This window comes from Alosa pseudoharengus, unplaced genomic scaffold, assembly GCF_046254945.1.
Source record: "Alosa pseudoharengus isolate Yale_2024_CS ecotype anadromous, Long Island Sound unplaced genomic scaffold, YU_APseudo_1.1 YU_APseudo_1.1_scf_10, whole genome shotgun sequence".
NCBI classification, from domain to species: Eukaryota; Metazoa; Chordata; class Actinopteri; order Clupeiformes; family Clupeidae; genus Alosa; species Alosa pseudoharengus.
In genome coordinates this window covers 9,198,191-9,216,918 of record NW_027468565.1, presented here as the reverse complement: position 1 = coordinate 9,216,918, position 18,728 = coordinate 9,198,191, and the positions used below count along the sequence as shown (strand labels likewise).

Sequence of the window (18,728 nt, the reverse complement as noted above, 5' to 3'; positions counted from 1 at the left end):
TATTACATGAAATTAGCTAAAAAAATCTGTTCAGTTTAATACTTCAAAAATAAACATCTGGAAGCCAACTTATAAGTGTTTGCCTAATTAAATGGAATATTCTCTACATAGTTGGAAATCTGCTTGGTTCCTCTAGAGCAAGACTTTTATTTTGACAAACTTTTCTTCAACTTGCTGCTGAACCGGAATAATAGAATGTTGTAAATTGTACTGTGCCCATCACAACAAATCTGAGAGGACCCAATGAAATAACGTTAGCAGCCTTCTGTTAGACGGGGAAAATTGTCATGTTTAGATTAATCTAGAGTGGATTCAAGCAGGGGAAAAATGACTTCTTCACAAGATCGACAAGGGACAAAGAGACCTGCATCCTCTGATGATGATGTGAGTGAGCTCATCTAGATTTGGCAACATTGCGAGTAACGTTAACGTTATTTGCTAACGTTAGCTACGTTAGTTAGCTAGCTTATGTAGTGCTCAGCTACTTTACCCGCTTATTTAGCAGCCTTATGGCTTTCTATGGGCGTACAGTATGTGGGGTTGATGGATAACGTTGTGCTGAAAGGATGTTTGCAGCTGGATAGCAGGCAGGTGATTGTGGACATTAGTTAAACGCCAATTCTGCAGCTTGTAATTGCCCATATGCTTATGGCATCCTCCATTATGGATCTAATTTGCGTTCTCTTTAAGTCCTTGTCCCGATCCTGGTCTTTTATGCCTTCAGTAATTTCAGAAATAGAAGATGACGTGTAGTGGACTCGAGTTTAGGATAGGTGATGTTCATCTACTCCCCTCAATCCTTAGTCTATTTTCAATGTGGATATATGAAAGGTCACTCAAATAACCTCATGATCTTCAAGTCTCATATCTATAGTTTTGTGATGTGTCGTCACAGAAAAATAATAATGTGATGAATAAAAGTGAAATGGTGCATATGACAGACAGTCTAGTAGGCTAGTCCAAGTAATCCAAACTGCCCATCAGGTCACAAGAATGTTGAAAAGCCAAGCCACGTTTTTCCACTCAGGCTTGTTTACAATTGTAGTGTTAATCATGTGTTTATTTCCGTTCAGGCAGGGGGAACTTGGGCAGCTGCAGACCTAGGCACCAATGAGAGAAAACAGAAGTTTCTGCGACTGATGGGTGCTGGGAAGGTCAGTCTATGTGTAATGTGTGTGCCTTTTCCCACAAATGACACAATACACATAAATCCCCACAATATGTTGGTTAACCCTGGCATTGTTCCAAGCAGTACTTTTATTTCAAATTCTGTTGTAGTTGGTGAGAGTTTGTAATGAGTTTGCCCTTTGTATTCCTTTTAAGAAAGAACACACTGGACGGCTCGTCATTGGAGATCACAGGTCTACGTCTCACATCCGTTCTGGTGAGCATACTGTGAAGATATGATGAAGCTGTAGTCTATGTTTTAACATATTAATTGTGTTCTGATTTCTCAACCATGACAAACTCTTTAACCCTTGTAATATATTGTGATATTATAAGATGCTTTGGTGCTTTGGCATACAATACTTTGACAAACTAGTAATATCATTTTCAGTATGCTGTTAACCTACCTGGTAGTCCATCTCACCTCAATATTGGCTTCTTGTGCAGTGCCGGAATCTAACCTACAGGAAATGTGCAATACCTTCTAATCAAAGAGTGTCTCAAGCAGACATATCCTTATAGTGTTTCACTCCTTCCTGTGTCCTGTTAGGGAACGAAGATCAGAAGATGAACTCTGAGCTAGAACAACAGTACCAGCAGGGCCTGGACGGGGTGCTGTCAGGACGTAATCGCAGGCACTGCGGCTTAGGATTCAGTGAGGTGTGTATGTGTGTGTGGTCAACTACTTGTATTCCACTTTGTGTAAACGGTCATGTTAGTGTTATTAGAAAAATGGATTTTATTTGAGTCTGAGATCCTATGGGGTTATGCTGTGATGTAATTCTCTGGCTACTGCCTTCAAGCTTATAGATATAAATGTATATATGTAGCAAGCACTTGTATCCAAAGCTACATACAATACTTTCATATGAATGTGTTTGCTCCCTTGGACCTATGACCTTGGTGTTTGTGGCAACTTCTAGTTCCAGTTCCAGTACAGTAAGAAATGTTTATGTTCATCTGCAGCAAGACATGTTTCTGTTCATCTTTAAGTTAACGTTCATCTGCAGGAAGAGATGTTTATGTTTTTCTGCTTCCGTTCCCATTACTCTTTCCCTCCTGGTGTCCACAGCCTGACCCTCCTCCAGTGGACCCGAGTCCTGCTGAGACAGAGAAGCCCAGTAGCCCCACGCCCTCCACAGACCCCTCGGAGCCGCCTGAGCCCAGAGATGAGAGTCCCCCTCCCACCTCGGAGAGCAGCCAGGAGGAGTCTGAGGAAGACGGAGACACCAAGAAAAACGACGACAAGAAAAACAGCTTTAAAATGACATTTGTCAAGTCGTCTTAAAGCAGAGTGAGAGTGAGTTTTTCATGTGAAATAACTGACTTTCAATTGTGTTTAATGTTTCCTTAGATGTCCATTATGATTTGTTTGTAAAAATTATTTTGTTTTGTTTGACTTTTTTAAAACGACATTCATAAAGTTGAAGGGTACGGAAATTTGTTGTCTGCTCTTTTGTCTGATCTTGTTCTCTTCTATTTTCTTTCCTTCATGAGTGTTGTGTCCTAGCTTCCCCTTCCCCAGACAATACTTGACTCACAGATGCAGACAGCAGGCTTAAGACTCTCAAGCGTTCCCAATTCTCTGTGAGAGCTCATTATGGGGAATCGGTAATTGTTGAAAGCCATCACTGTGTTATCAATAAAATTCTAGCAGCTGTCTGCTAATCAGGTTCTCTTCAGAGCAGTGCCTCAGATAATCTTATTACAGGTCTTTCCCCATAAACTACTTCAAAATATTACTGAAAGCGCAGAGCGCAGAGATTTTTAAAAATGATTTATCCAGCATAGTCTTTAAAAATCATTGTTCATTGCTATATACTGGGGATATCTGTGTGCCTGTGATTGTCTATATTTTGAGGAACACTCAGACAAAAACAAAACCATAAAATATTAACATTTAATTCATGTGACTCATTTTCAAACTTTTAAAACAAAATGTCATTTAGCAGCAAAATTAAAAATACTCCAATTTAACCAAACTGCAATACACACAGTGCATGTTTTTGTCAGAGTCAACCATAGTCATAGTGTATAAAAAGGTAATTATTACAGTTTTTCTCCATTGCTTCCACACAGATACTGATACTATGAACACAAAATCCAGTATTTGTCAACAATAAGAAGGCTATTCTCTTGCAAAGTTGGATTAAAATGTTTTGAGTGGAGTGTTTGATTTTGTTGGAAATATCAAACATGTACAAGTTACAAGTGCAAAACAAACCAGGTATTATGCCGTATTAGAAACAAGGCAAAGCGTGTGTATCTGGCTTAAACACGGATTAAAATAAATTTACAAAACATTGTAGTCTAACACAAAGCACTTGTGGGCCATAAATAGGAGACATTTTTTTCAGTGAAGCGTTAAATATTTTATATTGATTGTAAATGGAAAGACTTGAGTCCAGACGAGGATGCCATTGCACACGACACAGCTCATTGTCCAAGGTAGGCTCTGGCTGAAAGCACAAACACAGGACATCATATTTCAGGGGTTGAATATGTCATCTTGCTACTTCTCAAGAGATGCCCTACATCATTACTTTCAATGTATTAGTGTGATGGAGCAGGGGCATGTAGGCTTTTTTAAACAGACACGGTTGACAATGATAACTATGTAGGGGTTCTTAATAAATAAAGGATAAAGAGGTTTTTCTTTTACAATCCTACAAAAAAAGCATAATTTTATAAAGGCAGAAGACCTAAACATACCAATGAAATCGTAGGTGATGTGAGAACGTAAGGTGTGTTAATAATGACACTCACCTGCGGCGGCTTGCTTGATCCTGATCGATGCCTCAGATGCCAATGCACGTGGAATACCCACAATCCTCTCCTTCTGCTGCAAGGCGGAATCCAGCTCTGTAGTGTCCACTGTTTGACCACTGAAATGGAGGATTCAGTGCTTAGTTGGTCACTAATACTGTAGTTACAACAGCTGGCTGTTGTCATAACTCTTTTCTCTAGCATTTGTAAATCTGACAGTATTTCATGAACTGAAAACCAGGTTTGTTGACAAATATAACCAGAGACTTTCTAATGAGACACAGCACTCAAAAAATCCTCCATAGAAATGCATGGGGTTAGCAAATATGGCAGTTGTCTACACATATCCCACCCCTTCCACGGCAAAAAAAAATCGACGTGATACATAGTGCCAATCATGTACCCTGGAAACTCCAGAGTTCTCGCAAGAGCACAATTTGAATTGTCTCTGCGAGACACTCTGGCAATGAGTAATGATGCACGTTACTTTTCCCACTTGTATCGCGGGGAGCCAATCACATCGGTGTATCTGATATAGGCGGGCCAGAGGCGAGCTAAACAGATGACAGCCGTAGTGTTATACAATTGCGTCGATGTCCCGGAATCAGTCAGTAAACATTTGTCGTATTGTGTTATCCAATTGCGTGCAGTGAGATTTTCAAATGCACGCTTGGTGCCGCCCCTCGAGTTAGGCCATTACATTATTCGTGGCCAGCCCCTTAATATTTCTAGATTACCAGGGTCTGGAATCTCCAGGCTACCAATCATGGAGTGTGTTGTGAATACATCGTGCCAACCATGTGTTGTGATCTTGCCGCTGGAGCAAGGTTGGCATCATGAAGCCTTGCGCACATGCATTTCTGCCGAAATAGATGCCCGATAAGTGGCTAAAAAGCATTACATTAAGGCCGCCGAGTGGAGGTACTTGCCTAAAAGGACTGATATAACCCCCACAACACAATTACTCTGATACTGAAATAATGTAATCCCTGTACTGGTCAGGCCAGGAGCTTGCCTTGATTTGGCGAGGAGGTTCTTGATCTTCTCCGCTTTAAGGTCGCGGGCCTCCATCTCCTCAGAGGTCAGGCTCTCCTCCAGCTCGAGCTCCACATAGCGTTTGGGGATTAGCACCTTCTGTGGAGTAGCCAACTGGAAACAGGCAACAGATCAGAGAGGTTTCATCCGCTGACTTCAATTTTAATCAGAAAACTTCAAACTTTCAACTTCATTAGTTTTGATTAAAGAAACAAACAAACAAACAAAAAATGCCGATATTCTTGACTGCGAAGAGATTCTTTAGATGTTAAAATAGAGGGCAGTGGTGTTTTTTTTTATATAGGCCTACCTCTCTGCTGATATCAAACTCAAAGTCCACAGGTTCGAGGTCTTGCTCTCTCTGCTCTCTCATGGGCACAGCAAGCACTGTAAGCCACTCCCCATCATTGCTCACTGCATCTGATTGGCTGGGCCCATTCAGGCTTTCACTGCCCCTCCCTCCTGCAGTCCATTGCTCCTTCCTGGGTACTGTTCTTTCCAGCAGCTGTGAATCCAAATCCTGCTCCTTATTTTGCTATGGAGAGTAACATGGCAGTTATCACCTAGACAGACCTCTGGCTCCCTTCTTGTATGAAACAGGGGGAGTAAGAGGTGCAGAAAATGTATAGTTCTGGAACCTTTGCTTGTTCAGTTTACTGATGCACATAATGTGACTTTATATGAGGTAAAACAAATACATAAGATGTTGAGGATAGTATAAGACATCAAAATGTGTGTCATAAATTGACCCAGTTTGTAATATACCGTGGAAAGACAAAGCCATGCATGAAATCCCAGGACCCCAGAATCACACCTGCGATATGTGTGTCAGACTCAGAGAGAGAGAGATAGAGTGAGTACATTCCACATCCCAGCATGCAGTGGTTTAATCAAAATGCTAGCACAGGCATAGCTGCTAAACATTTCATACAAATAAATCTATATGGTAGGGACAAACTACATTTCCAACATGCTAATTTTCCACTTGACCACAAAACAAACACATAACACTTAAGTCTCTTCATCCGGACTCATTGGTATTGTTTATTCAGCGCTAAAGTGCAAACCTACAGTATCTACATCTGAGGGAGATAAGAGAGGGGGTTGTTCAGCTGTTGTTCAGTTCAGGTCAAGTGGTACTGGTTGGTAAACGTAGAGGACACTTTGGATAAGACACAGACAGTTGCTCAGTGCACACTCACAGGTACAGGAATGACATTTATTACACAAGCACCAGGTGAGTCCTATGTTTTCACTGTGCATCAATCAACAGGTACACTGAAGTTTAACTGTATTGACTTGAGTAGTCACTATGTCATTATGCAGTAACTGTAGTAAAGATACTCAATATACAGTGGATCTATCCCCTTTTTAACGTTCCCCCCAGCCCCTTACTGTCAGACTCAGCATGAAATATAAGGCATTGAAAAAGCTTGTTAAATGGAAACGTCTAGATTGAATGTGTAGAAAGCTGGAAAAAAAATGCATATACGAAACACACTCTCCAGGCAAGTAAAAATGTGTGAGATCACACTCCACTCTGGCAGTCACAAGGGTGAAGTGGCATTCCAAACGGATCTGTGCTGGACTTCATAACAAAAGTGATGGGGTTGTTGGGTTAGATAAGGGATTATTGTCAACCACAGCATACTGTTAAACTAGTCACACATTCCCAGAGGGAACCACACCTCTAACAATCTCGCATGTCTGAGCTCATGTCTCCAGCCCCTTTCAACCTGATACTTCTTTGGCTAATGCCACTCAGTGCAGTCACACAGAGATCATAGCTTTTAATAGGCAAATATGTTCAGTATTTTACAGCAGCCGCTGTCAGCCAACATTTTCATCATTCTGTTGTGCTATGCTGTTTATGATGGCTGATGGAACGCAATCTCACATTCTTAAATCTTCCACTCCAACAATATCATTAATCTTCTTAATTTTTTTAAAATTCTCTATGCCCTGCTTGTATCTTAACCACCTTGAGAAAAGCAATCTCATATCTTCACGCTCACATCATAATCTCATTGTCACGCAAACACACACACACACACACACACACACACACACACACACACCTTAATCTTCACTCAGCTTTTAAACCCAGTCTATGAGATGCCAGATAGCAGCTGACTGTAGACACCAATCTGCCCCTGAAGGCAAGGATCTTATCCATGATTCACACGAAAAGGCACTTAACTGATCTGATCATCGAGAAGATTGCAAAGGTAAACGGATGTGTATCAAATGATTGCTCAGGCTTGATTTTTTGTTGGGCATGCAGTAATGAGAGGTTTTGATCAGGTTGTTTCTCATAGAAACTCTTTTTTAAAGAAAAGAAACAAATCAATCTAATCTGGAGGTGGATAAAGCCAGGTAAACATTTCCCCATTCCATATCAAATATTAACAAAAATAGAGATTTACAAATGTTACTACAAAAAATATTTGAAATGATTCCATAAGTTAATGTGCATAATTAACATCACTGCAATGTACATTTACAAAAATTAGTTCCACTTTGAGAGGAAATTAGGTCCTTGAGCGAGAGGAAGGAGACACGCAGAAACCCTCTTCTTCCCACCGAAGTACATTCAGTAGTCTTGTGTGAGAGCGAAAGTAAGTGTTGCCTCTCCGTAGCAGAGTAGCTTAAGCAAGATAAGCACCCCAAGGCCAGTTCCCAAAGTGCAGCAATGTCACCAATCCTCCCTGCTATAGCTTGGCTTTAGTTTAGCTTGGCTTGTCTCACTAACTGCGCTAACTGTTGGTTACATTGGGGAGTTTGTTGGTGTTAGCATGTTAGCATAAGGTTAGCTGGCCGTGTCTTGGTGACGGTGCGTCCGGTGCCTGCCGGGGTAGGGGATAGGGTAACGTACTGATGCGGGGTCAGAGGTCGGGGGTCGGGAGGTGGATGTGGAGACGCTGGAGTGGCGCTCGCCCTGGCTGAGGTTGCGCTTGCGCTCCCGCACCAGCGCCCTCTGGTGGCGCTTCATCCGCTCCAGCTGCTCCTCGGCACTCATCCGCCCGCGGGGCTGAGGCTGCTCGGCCTGCTGGGAATCGGAGCTGTATAGCCTCTCCAAGGCACTCTTCGGTCTCTCCTGAAGAGGGGATAGAGAAAAGGAGAGGTGGAGAGGGAGAGAATAAGCGAGACAAAAAAAGCCAAGACAACTTTGCTGTGACTTTTAGGAACAGAGCTGGGTAAGAACAGTGGTGTTAGTGGCACTACAATTAATGTGGGCTCCTGCCTTGGGACAGGACAGTGCTGCAGAGAGCTGACCTACCTGTAAACCTCCTCGGAAGTCATTGCCTTTCCTCATTGTGACAAATGAGGACACATGGCCCGTTTGGTATATCCTGGAGGACGAACCAGATAGACCTGTGGAAGAGGAAGAGGAAGAGGAAGAGGGGGGAAAGACAGAAAAGGGCAGAAAAAGAAGAATACTGTTCTAATTCCATGGAAACAGGTCACAAGAAGAATACCAAAATATCTTAATGGAGAAATCCTTGAAAGGAAACATGCAATCCTAACAATCACTTTTAAATTGGCTCTTAACCAATTTTACATCAATTCACAAATAGTCCCAGACTTTACTGCACAGTCAGATGGCCAAGATGCTGGCATCGTTAGGGCATGTTTTAGGTATGATGCCATGCTAGCGAATACACTTCACCATGGCGACATGGTGGATGTTGCTAGGTCAAAGTGGCATATTTCTCTACCTTTGTTTGGCAGTGTCTGGAAACTGCCTTCAGCGTGCCCCTGGCCATTTCCTGCCAACTCAGGCTCACTCAGGTATGATCGCAACTCCACCTGCAAACAGGAGCACACAACCTAAGCCTAAGGGAAAAACAACCAGGCTACAGATATCAGCAGATCAGCATGTAAATGTGGGAAATATCTTAACAATCTTTACATCCTAACTAGAGAGACAATTAATCGCTGAAACCATTTAGATTTAGATAGTCTTTTAAAAGATCGAACAACAAAGGTGGTGGGTTGCAGCCAACTGCTTCACCTCTAACACTTCTCTAGTATGAGTGCACTTCACCAGATACTTCTACACCAGAAGTACGTTCATGTCAAGTCAATCATGTTTCCTTTGAACTGTTAAATCTGAACAATTTTTGTGTAATCATTCCATCTGAGGTTCTCAACGATGACCATCTGTCCAACTACCCGTATGAGAATTATGTTCCTCATTATGATCATGTTTGCATTGAGGCCTGGGCTCCAGACCTTGCTGTCTACGGTGTAGTGGCCCTCTCGGTCGCGTCTCCTCCCGTCCGACTGGCGTTTGAGGCCTCGGACCGACATGTGCCTGATGACAGCTGCCTCCTTGGGGAGCGGGGGAACGGCCGGTGGCATGTCCTCGGCGTCGTACAGGAGGGGCAGAGGGGGTCGGGGAGGAGGTGCGTCCTCCACCTAAACACCATCAGCACAAACAGCGTGACAACTCCCCCAAGGTTCAGTATTTAACAATCACAATATAACCTCTATATTACAGCCTTTTCTTTAATTAAAACCATAAGCTTCATTTCTCTATGTTTTTTAATCACTGCTGCTTTAGACTATAAAATTGTGTTGGCTTTAAAACATCTCACTACTATTTTGAGATATTATGGAGTTGTTATGGCAGTGGTAAAATATGCAAATATAAACTACAAGAAATATTGTTTTATTCCCCAGCTACTTTTAAATTGGCTCCGATTTCATTGTTTTTGGAACGGATATACAGTACTGTATGTGTGTGGGTGTATACTACTTACCCACGTTGGCACTGAAGTGTGTGTTGGGGGTGGCTGCCACTGGATAGGGGGGTTCTCTGTGATTAGAGGGCTGCTCCTAGACAACCTCTCTCCCAGAGCAGGGGTCACACACCGAGAAGGCACGGTAGACTCAGGCACAGATGGGGCAAGTTTCCGCTCTGAACGTGCACACATAACCACACACACACACACATTACATGCCTTTTCGCTGGCTGTATAAAAATAGGCATACAGGTGGCAGGTATCCACTAGGTGGTGCTTAATGAGCACAAGGTGACAACCTCTTTACCTGGGTTCTGCACTGAGTTGATGGTGATTTTATAGTTGGCTTTGTTGGTGCTTAAACCTGCCATAACATCTTCAATCCTCCACAGCTCTCTCTTCATTTGAGATTTCTCCTGTTGTATGGGCACACACACACACATTGGCACAGGTTCTCTATTTTTTTTAATAAAAAAATACAGGGCAAAGGAGTCTTGTTGAGTAAGTGTCACAAACACATTTATCCATCCACCAAGCCCTCAGCCTGTCTGTCTGTCTATCTTTCTCTCTACACACACACACACACACACACACACACACACACACTCAAACACTGTGTACCTGTGGGTCGGTGCAGAACTCCATCTGGCCCTGAAGTGCTTCTCTTAGCTGGAGCACACACTGTTCCTGCCTGCAGTACTCCAACCAGGAGCGCTCCATCTCCTACACACCAAACAGAAGCACACTACACTTAAAAACACTTAAAGTCACACACAACACTTAAATACACTTAAAGTCACACACAACATGCAATGCTCAGAGCAACAATAACCCTCCATGCAGACTAATGTCCTATTCTACAGACATTTAACTTCATTTACTGTAACTGAAATAGTATCATCATTAAAAGTATGTGTGGGTGTTTTCATATGTGTATGTGAGTATGTTCTACAAACGTGTCTGCTTGTGTGTGTGTGTGTCTGTGTGCACGCGTGTGTGTGTGCTTGAGTGTCTTTTACCGTGGAGACCCAGGAAATCTCTGCGCGGATGTGCACCACGTCCTCCTGCAGTAGTTTCTGCTGGCAGGCGATCTTCTCGGCGTGGGCCGGCTGGTCCTGGTACAGCTCCATCTGCTGATGGGACACGTCGAGCACCGACTCCAGCTTATCCTGACACATGAAACAAACATGACAGTCCCACTCACATAAAGAAGCTCAAGAAGACCCTCAAAACATACATTTTTAATTACACTACGTACTACAGTGAGAAGTGGAGGATGCTATCATTATCCTGAAAACGTCACATGGTGTATTGAACACTTTGGTATATTATGCCATATTTATTCTATAGTGACTTTAACATAGTATGTCAGTTCAGTAGTCCATGTCCTCTACCTTACCTTGTCCTCTTTGAGTGCACTGATCTTGGCTTGCAGTTCCTGGAGGATTTTGTCTTGCTCACACAGTCTGCTGAGTTGAACCTGCAGGGGGAGCCAAAGAGCTGTGTGAGAAAGGCAGGAGAAGCAACACAGCCACAGTGACTGTTCACAGCTCATGGTTGTACGCCTGCTCTCAAATCAACCAATTAAATTAAGCCAATAATAAATCTCACTGAAAACACACCTTTGAAATTGTATTATATTCATGTTTGAGATAAAAAGCAAATTTTCCATCTTATAACATAACACAGATATTATTGGATGTTAGAGGAGCTTGGTACAGTACGCAACACATGCAACTTGTACATGAAATAAAATACTGTATCTCCAGCACTAGTTGTAAAATGTATGCTCCTGTGTTTTATTTTTCTTAACAGCACACTTGAAATGTGGAGCTCATAGACTCTGTAGGAGCTCTGTTAGGAATTCTTGAATGCATCTGACTGGAATAATGAAGGGAATGCCAATGTGACTTACATCCATGTCGCTCTCAGCAACCTTCACTGGCTTCCCCGTCCGTTCCGTCATCGTGTCAGGGCCAATCACCTGCGTGGAACAGTCACTTCATGTTAGAGAGCCCTGCATCAGTGCTGCCAAGCCAGACGTCAAGACATGTTCAACTGTCTTCTATTAAGTCACTATTCTACAGGAGATAGTAAACTATGTCACAACAAATACAAAAATGTGTAGGTAAAGATCTACTACCACTGCAAATGTAAAGATTGGAGCTTGTTCGGCATCTCAGTGTATTTGGCTAATGCCGGCTGAGCTAAGAGCTACGACAAGAAGCACAATATGAAATCAATGCTGTACAGAGGACATAGTAAACTATCACATCATGAGAAAGGAGCTAGCGCCTTTCCACACGCATACGTGATAATGCACTGCATGACTGCATGATTCCACAGACAATGTGAACAATGCAGTTTACTTGCTCATCAAGCTACAAGTGATCAATTTACAGAAACCCTGTGGGGCGTAAATGTCAAACAGAAAAAAAATTTTTTTAGCAAAGACCTTATAATATCTCAGTATTATAATAAGCATAAAGATGGTGCTTTGTAGTCCTAATGGAGAGGCCAAATTAAATATGATATGAAGAGAGCATATTTCCATGCTGCTGTTTGTGATTTCATTTCAATTCCAGTGTCGCCAAGGTGCTTCATCACCCCTTCAGAGGGCCCGTGGGGGGACACGTCCCACATGCACTGGCTCCACCCGACCGACCAATCAACCGACCACACACAGCCTGCGAACCAATCACGCACAGTCACACGGACCAATCACACACAGTCACTGTGGCATCACAATGGTATGCACAAAAAAGGCAGGGGGGTCACAGGGGCAGGGGCGGAAGGGTGGCAGGCCGGCGGCCAATCAACACGCAGCTACCGACATGGCGATGAGGGGCATGGTGATAAGCCATGCTGAGAGGGAGGAGGAAGGGGGGAGGGAGGGTTCGAGGGGCGCGGAGTGGGAGTGGGGGGGTCTGGGGTGCTAGCCGGCAGGTGTGCTTACGTTCCAGTGGAGGCCGAGGCCTCGTGCAGTGCAGTTCTGTAACAGACTGTGCACCGTAAGGATCAACGGCTCTATGCTTTTCATCTGTGCCAAGCAGAGAGAGGTCCGAAGGGGAGAGTAGGGGATGGTCAAGAATAATAATAATAATAATAATAATGATAATAATAATAATAATAACATAAGAGCAGAATGACCAGTCTGCATCATCTGTGCCTGCTGCACTACACCAAGGGCTACTTGAACAGCTTACATTAAGTGATCTGCGAGGTAAGCTCATGATTAAGACAGAACATCAGTTACTCCCCATTGTCCCTTCACAGTATTGTGGGATGTGAAATGTGAATAGGTCACTGAGCTGCTGAGAGCACATGTTAAAAAACCTGAAACCTGAGAGTTACAGTTGGGACAGAAGAGCAGAAGAAGAAAAAGAAGAAGAAGGGATGAAAGGAAGGAAAGGAAGGAGAAGAGGTTAGGTGGAGAAGAGACTGGGACAGGTGCAGAAGACATGCGTGGGATCGCAGGGTCCCACCTTTAGGTCCAGGTACTCCAGGTCTTTCTTCAGCTGCACATAAGTGTCATCCACCTTCAGACAAACAGACACAACACTACGTGTCAGCTTTCATAGCATACACACATGCACAAACACACTGCTCTTCAGAGAAACCTCAGGTAGTCTCCAGTTTTCACATTACACTTTAAAAGAAAATGCAGAATGTTGTGAGGTTTAACTATCATAGCCCTTAAACAGTGAGTACCCGATTTATAATGCTAAATGGCTATCATATAGAAAGAAGAGTTGAAAAGTGTGAAACCTGGCTGTAATGTTTCCTCTCTTATACTGTAAATGCAGATCAGATTTCATGCAACTCACAACATGTGTGCATTCAAATGATTTCATGGATGTTTGGAAAAATAAGAATGAGTGTAGGACAAATATGATAGTACAGTGTGTAGTCATCTATTCATAGCTGTGATTAAAAAGGCTATGTAAAGGTACAATCAATTCCATAGCTGTGATTAAAAAGGCTATGTAAAGGTACAATCAATTTAATGATTGCATTTCCCTTTCGTGAATTCTCATCTGAAGTCAGTGTAATTTCACAGGGATAACTTTCTCCCACTTGCACTTTTGTATGGTCAATTTGAATGCACCCATGTTTGACCGTCCAAGTTACTGTTTTCTCTTGGGTGTGCAAAGCGTATTATGCTCAGCTAACGCGGCAAAGCTTGTGAGCAAGATGAACCAGGCACATTATCTAACAGATATCACATCCATAGCTCAGAGAGGGAGGGAGAGAGAGAGAGAGAGAGATGGAGAGAGAGAGAGCGTATCAGTTAGTGGCTAGATGTAAACTTTGTACATCAGGCACACATGACGGAATGCTACGGCAGGGAATTTAACATCCACTCATAAAACAAACAAACAAACAATAACCATGGCAGCTTAGCAACGGTGTTGATGAAAGACCATGACATGATGCAGTTAGGTCAGCATGACATAAGACACGCTACGACGACGATGAAGCCCATGGATGCAGGAGCCAGCCATCATTCTGAGAATGGACAACCAAGCCAGGGGTGTGTCCAGCACAGGCATCATGGCACTTGTAGACAGTGAGACACACACACACACACACACACACATACAGACACACATGCACGCACACACACACACACACACACACACACACACACGCACACACACACACACACACACAGGCACAGACGGGCGTCCCTGGAGGCCCTGACCTGCGCTCTGCGTGTGGGGGGTGCAGGGTCTGGGGCACGGGCATGGGTGCCCAGATGGCACCGATCCAGGAGGGCATGGGTGTTGCTGCGGACCCCTGACATCAGGGCCTGGTGCCGACGCAGCTGGATGAGCAGCAGGGTCAGCTCCTCTGGCTGGCGGAGGACACGAGCGCACTGGGGGTCAAGCTTGGCACAGGGCGGGGGAAGAGTTGGAATGGTTGGAAAGTGGACAACAGGTATGGGGATATGTAGGCTTTGGGGAGTTGTGGGTATGATGTGAGCATTGGCTTGGATGAGAGGAACATGGTTGTTTATATGGGTACTGGCATGGAGGGCATAAATATTGGTGTTGACATGGGGTTGACATGGTCCATGATAATATGGGTGTTCGAGGAGGTTTGCATTTGAGGGAAGGTGAGAGTTAAAGGTTGGCAGGAATTTGGTGGTGTGGACGTCGGAAAAACAAATGGGTATACAACAACAATGTGGGAACTAGGATGGGAAGGGCACAGGGAAAAAAACCAAGGACTCTGACAAGATCCATAGTGGCAGAAACATGGCAGGAGATGACTTCCCTGAGCCAACCAAAAGATCAGGGAATGAATGACAATATGGCGTTTGAACTCAGGAAAGGTGTAAAGCAGGCAGTTTAAATCTGATTTACCACATCTGTACATATTCCCATTGATCATTCTCAATTTTCAAGTTAACCAGGAGATGAAAGCCATCACCGTGGCAATGTTTCCTGCATCCAAGTTATTTTGGTCCTAAATACATGTTTATGACCAAACAGAATTGAATGAAGTTTGCTTCCTGACAGAGACACCAGTCTACAGCTGTTCCACACATCTGCTTCCTGCCTGAATGGGGGATTAGATTGCCGTCTCACTGAGAGGCCTCCGTTCCACAGACGTTGCTTTAGTCAGACAGAAAGAGAGAGGTGTCATAACGCTATCATCACTTTTCGGTGGCAGAGCCGCTTACCGTTTTCCCATAGAGACTTGGCGCGCTGACTGTGTGGGTTATGTAACCTGACGGAGGCATGGAGCGTCTGTCCACAGTCGCCGACTGGAACAAACAAACATAAAAGAGAAACAAGTAAACAAACACAGCTGTCATAACATCCCCCTTATTCACCTATGTCACGCTTCATCCTCCATTAGTGGTTTGTCATGTGGCAGGTGTTTGATGTGGAGTCGGCACCTTGTGTGTATGCTGTCTCCGTGGCGATGCAGACGGTGGCACCTCCACCACCGGCCTCTGGTCCAGTGGCTGGACGGTGACACGGTTGGCAGGGGTGTGCTGTCGCCGGGGCGATGGCTGTCTTGTTCGTGGTGGCCCAGGAGGGGGGATGTCAGCCAGCGTTGGGGGCACAGGAATGGACCGTGGTTTGTCCTGGAGGACGCCGCATTTCCAATTACACACATGCATGTGTTCACACACACACAAATATATTACATGCACACACATTTTACAACCAACACACACACACCATTCACAGACACACACAAAGTCACGCACGCTGGCATGCGTGCACATACACACAAACACACGCGCACACACGCACACACACACACACACACACACGCACACGCACACACACAAAACACACCTTCCTTTGGGTTGCAGAGTAGCCCAGTCGTGGGCCAGGGTAGTCTGGGCTGGGGTTGTAGAGGGGGGCGGTGGGACTGGCGTGTCTGTACCGCTGGCGCTGCTGCCACTCGTAGAGCTGCCACACGGTGGCGTCCTTACCGGCCGCCGGGGGATGGCCGTGCGTCAACTGGAAGTGGCTGACGCGGTCCTGCGCATACTTGTAGTCGCTGGGCAGCCGGTGGCGCTGGCTGGGCGGGGTCTTTGGCAGGGTCTGGTAGGACCGAGACTGATTGGGTGGGTATGGCTGGGGAGGGTTTGTGTGGTACGACTGGGGTGGATTGGAGTGGTAGACCTCAACTACTGTGCTGACAGGCTGGGTGGACTTTGGCCGTCGTGTAAGAGTCCTGCAAGAGGAATTTGACAGGTGGAGTAGAACAAGAGATCTGGGTCAGATATTTCACCAAACATTTATAAAGTCATATTAGAATATAGAGCTATCGCAATGTGTCGGAACGTCACATATTACCAACCGTCACATATGTCCAACCTCTTACGTGTATGTGTCACTTAATATTAATTTCTATACAAACCAAGACGGCGGATTCCTAAAGAAACGCAAGCACCCACACCATAAGTATATCTAAATTAGCTATGTACCAAAAATGACATTTTATCGTGACTCGAAGAGCTGTAAACAGTCTTGTAAGGCTGCGTGTACAAATCCGCTTGGAGCTCCAGTGGAATTTTGAATTGCGATGAGAATTGTCGGGCTAACCGTTGATGTGCCTTGAGAAGGTTGGGAATAGGTACCCACCAGCCCAACACTAAACTCCGAGCGTGGTACACAAAATCGGATATTTCAGGCAGTAAATGGCTATGGCTACTGAAAATGTAAGGTTCATTTATCAAATGTTATTTTGAAGTATTAAAAAACATTGTTGTTTTAGAATTTTCGAATGAAATGGTTGGTAATTAGTACGTTTACGATATGTTTTTAAAATTCGTTGGTGGTTGTGGTTGTGTCTAGAGAGAGTAAGTATGTCTCTATGTGTGTGTGTGTGTGTGTGTGTGTGTGTGTGTGTGTGTGTGTGTGTGTCATAGCCATCATATCTGGTGAGATGTTGCTAAATACATATGTCTAGAATCAGATATGTGCCTTGCTTTTGTATGTCTGTGAATTGTTGGTGGAACTCTATCTCTATCTATCGAAACTCTATCTATGATTTTTCTGTTCTGCTCAGTGTGTGTGTGTGTGTGTGTGTGTGTGTGTGTGTGTGTGTGTGCGTGAGTGTATGTGTGCACAACCCTTACGCTCTCTGCTCGTCTTTCTGAACTTTGACCCAGTGCTCCACCTGCTCCAGCATGCTCTGCCTCTGCGCCTGGACGCCGCTCTCCGCACGTGGGGTCGGTCCCCTGCTCACCACCCCCACCGCCATCCCCACGCCTCCCCCGATGCCATTCACCTCCGGGAGGGAGCCGTTCGGCACGGTGGAGGGGGGTCGGGATGGGGGACCCCAGGACGAGGGACCTCGCGACGGACCCCGCGACGGGGCGCGGGACGGGGGCCGGGAATCGGAGCCCATCATGAACGCCTCGTCTTCGCCGGTGGCCCCGCTGGAGGGCGCTTTCCCAGCATCCTCCTCCACCGAGGGAGCCTCCAGGGCCATTTCCTGGGCGGCTTCCTCTTTGTCTGGTCTCAGTGGGCCGTTGGGTGGAGCGTCCAGTTCCATGGGCCCGGGGTTAAGAGGTCTGACTGTGATGTGATTGGTCTGTGGCTCGGCCGCTTTATGCTCAGGCTCCATCTCTTCCGCGTCGATCAGATGCTCGGACTTCTCAAGTTTCTCTGACACTCTGAGACAGACATGAACAGAAGCTTGCAGTCAAGCTTCCAGCCAGAAAAACACATTCCACTCTGTAAACACATTCATCTCCCTCATCTCCAGCACATATAAATGAGTGCGGAATTAATATGGTCAGTGGACATAGTGACATATGATAGATGGACATGTCAACACACCTTACATTGAATCCTACTATAAATTAGGGGTGCATCAATGTTATCAATCCAACACTGACACAAATACCTGCATTGGGTATCTTAACTATGCAGGGGTGATCTACAGGACCAAGCTATTCAATTCAATTCTATGTTGTATTACTACACCTACTTGGTATTGGCCCATACCCCAAACCCAGTGTCAGTATTGGGACTGAAAAAGTCAAAGTGACTTTTTGTAGAATGTGCCCTTCTGTCACAAAATGTCACAGGAGTTGTTGTCAAATGTGTACTCCTGTCACAAAATGTCAAGGTCAAGTCTGGCCCTTTGAGATGATATGTAGGAGACAACCTTAGTGCTGCAGTAAGTGACATAACAGAAGCTGAATTACTCCTAGATAATGGACTTATTTACTTGATTTGCTGCATGACAAGCTCCCCTAGAACATTGTTGGCATGAAGTAAAGGGACGCTGCCTATAAAAAGCATCCTTTCAATCTGAAAAAGCCACTATTCTCCAGCATGCTTATCTCAATTACACGAGAGGGCATTATCACACCATGTGTACTGGCTCATAGCACAATAGGCCCCGGTCCTTTCCCTCGTCACAAGCAGGTGTCTAATGGGCTCCTAGCAGCGGCTAACCCTCAAATAGCAGAGAACAGGTGACATGATGCGAGTGAAAGCCAGCACTCCACTCACACTATCTTCCCCCGGA

General features: G+C 44.7%; 2 protein-coding genes across 5 annotated transcripts in view; one reads left to right on the top strand and one right to left on the bottom strand.

Moving 5' to 3' along the window:
- Window positions 1-206: 206 nt before the first annotated feature.
- On the top strand, window positions 207-2,607 carry cunh11orf58 (chromosome unknown C11orf58 homolog). Of its 2 annotated transcripts, XM_076262788.1 has the most exons (6): window positions 207-384; window positions 1,074-1,154; window positions 1,324-1,384; window positions 1,718-1,827; window positions 2,091-2,106; window positions 2,240-2,318. In XM_076262788.1, exons 1-6 carry the CDS (start codon window positions 328-330, stop codon window positions 2,242-2,244), a joined length of 330 nt encoding a protein of 109 aa, XP_076118903.1. In that variant the 5' UTR covers window positions 207-327; the 3' UTR covers window positions 2,245-2,318. The 2 variants fall into 2 exon arrangements, with proteins under 2 accessions (XP_076118903.1, XP_076118896.1); XM_076262781.1 differs by lacking the exon at window positions 2,091-2,106 and having other exon boundaries at window positions 2,240-2,607.
- A 446-nt stretch (window positions 2,608-3,053) lies between these two features.
- The window catches only part of plekha7a (pleckstrin homology domain containing, family A member 7a), an 83,058-nt gene continuing 67,383 nt past the window's right edge, over window positions 3,054-18,728 (bottom strand). For all 3 annotated transcript variants that reach the window (XM_076262749.1, XM_076262761.1, XM_076262756.1), the window contains 19 exons: window positions 17,326-17,865; window positions 16,034-16,418; window positions 15,625-15,816; window positions 15,406-15,489; window positions 13,202-13,255; window positions 11,632-11,700; window positions 11,116-11,196; window positions 10,736-10,885; window positions 10,338-10,439; window positions 10,024-10,132; window positions 9,735-9,892; window positions 9,205-9,390; window positions 8,688-8,778; window positions 8,249-8,343; window positions 7,844-8,065; window positions 5,279-5,503; window positions 4,949-5,082; window positions 3,934-4,052; window positions 3,054-3,626 (listed from right to left, as the gene is read on the bottom strand). In XM_076262749.1, the coding sequence (XP_076118864.1) occupies window positions 3,604-3,626; window positions 3,934-4,052; window positions 4,949-5,082; window positions 5,279-5,503; window positions 7,844-8,065; window positions 8,249-8,343; window positions 8,688-8,778; window positions 9,205-9,390; window positions 9,735-9,892; window positions 10,024-10,132; window positions 10,338-10,439; window positions 10,736-10,885; window positions 11,116-11,196; window positions 11,632-11,700; window positions 13,202-13,255; window positions 15,406-15,489; window positions 15,625-15,816; window positions 16,034-16,418; window positions 17,326-17,865 (3,019 nt within the window). In that variant the 3' untranslated portion in view covers window positions 3,054-3,603. The remainder of the gene's footprint in view (window positions 3,627-3,933; window positions 4,053-4,948; window positions 5,083-5,278; window positions 5,504-7,843; window positions 8,066-8,248; window positions 8,344-8,687; window positions 8,779-9,204; window positions 9,391-9,734; window positions 9,893-10,023; window positions 10,133-10,337; window positions 10,440-10,735; window positions 10,886-11,115; window positions 11,197-11,631; window positions 11,701-13,201; window positions 13,256-15,405; window positions 15,490-15,624; window positions 15,817-16,033; window positions 16,419-17,325; window positions 17,866-18,728) is intronic.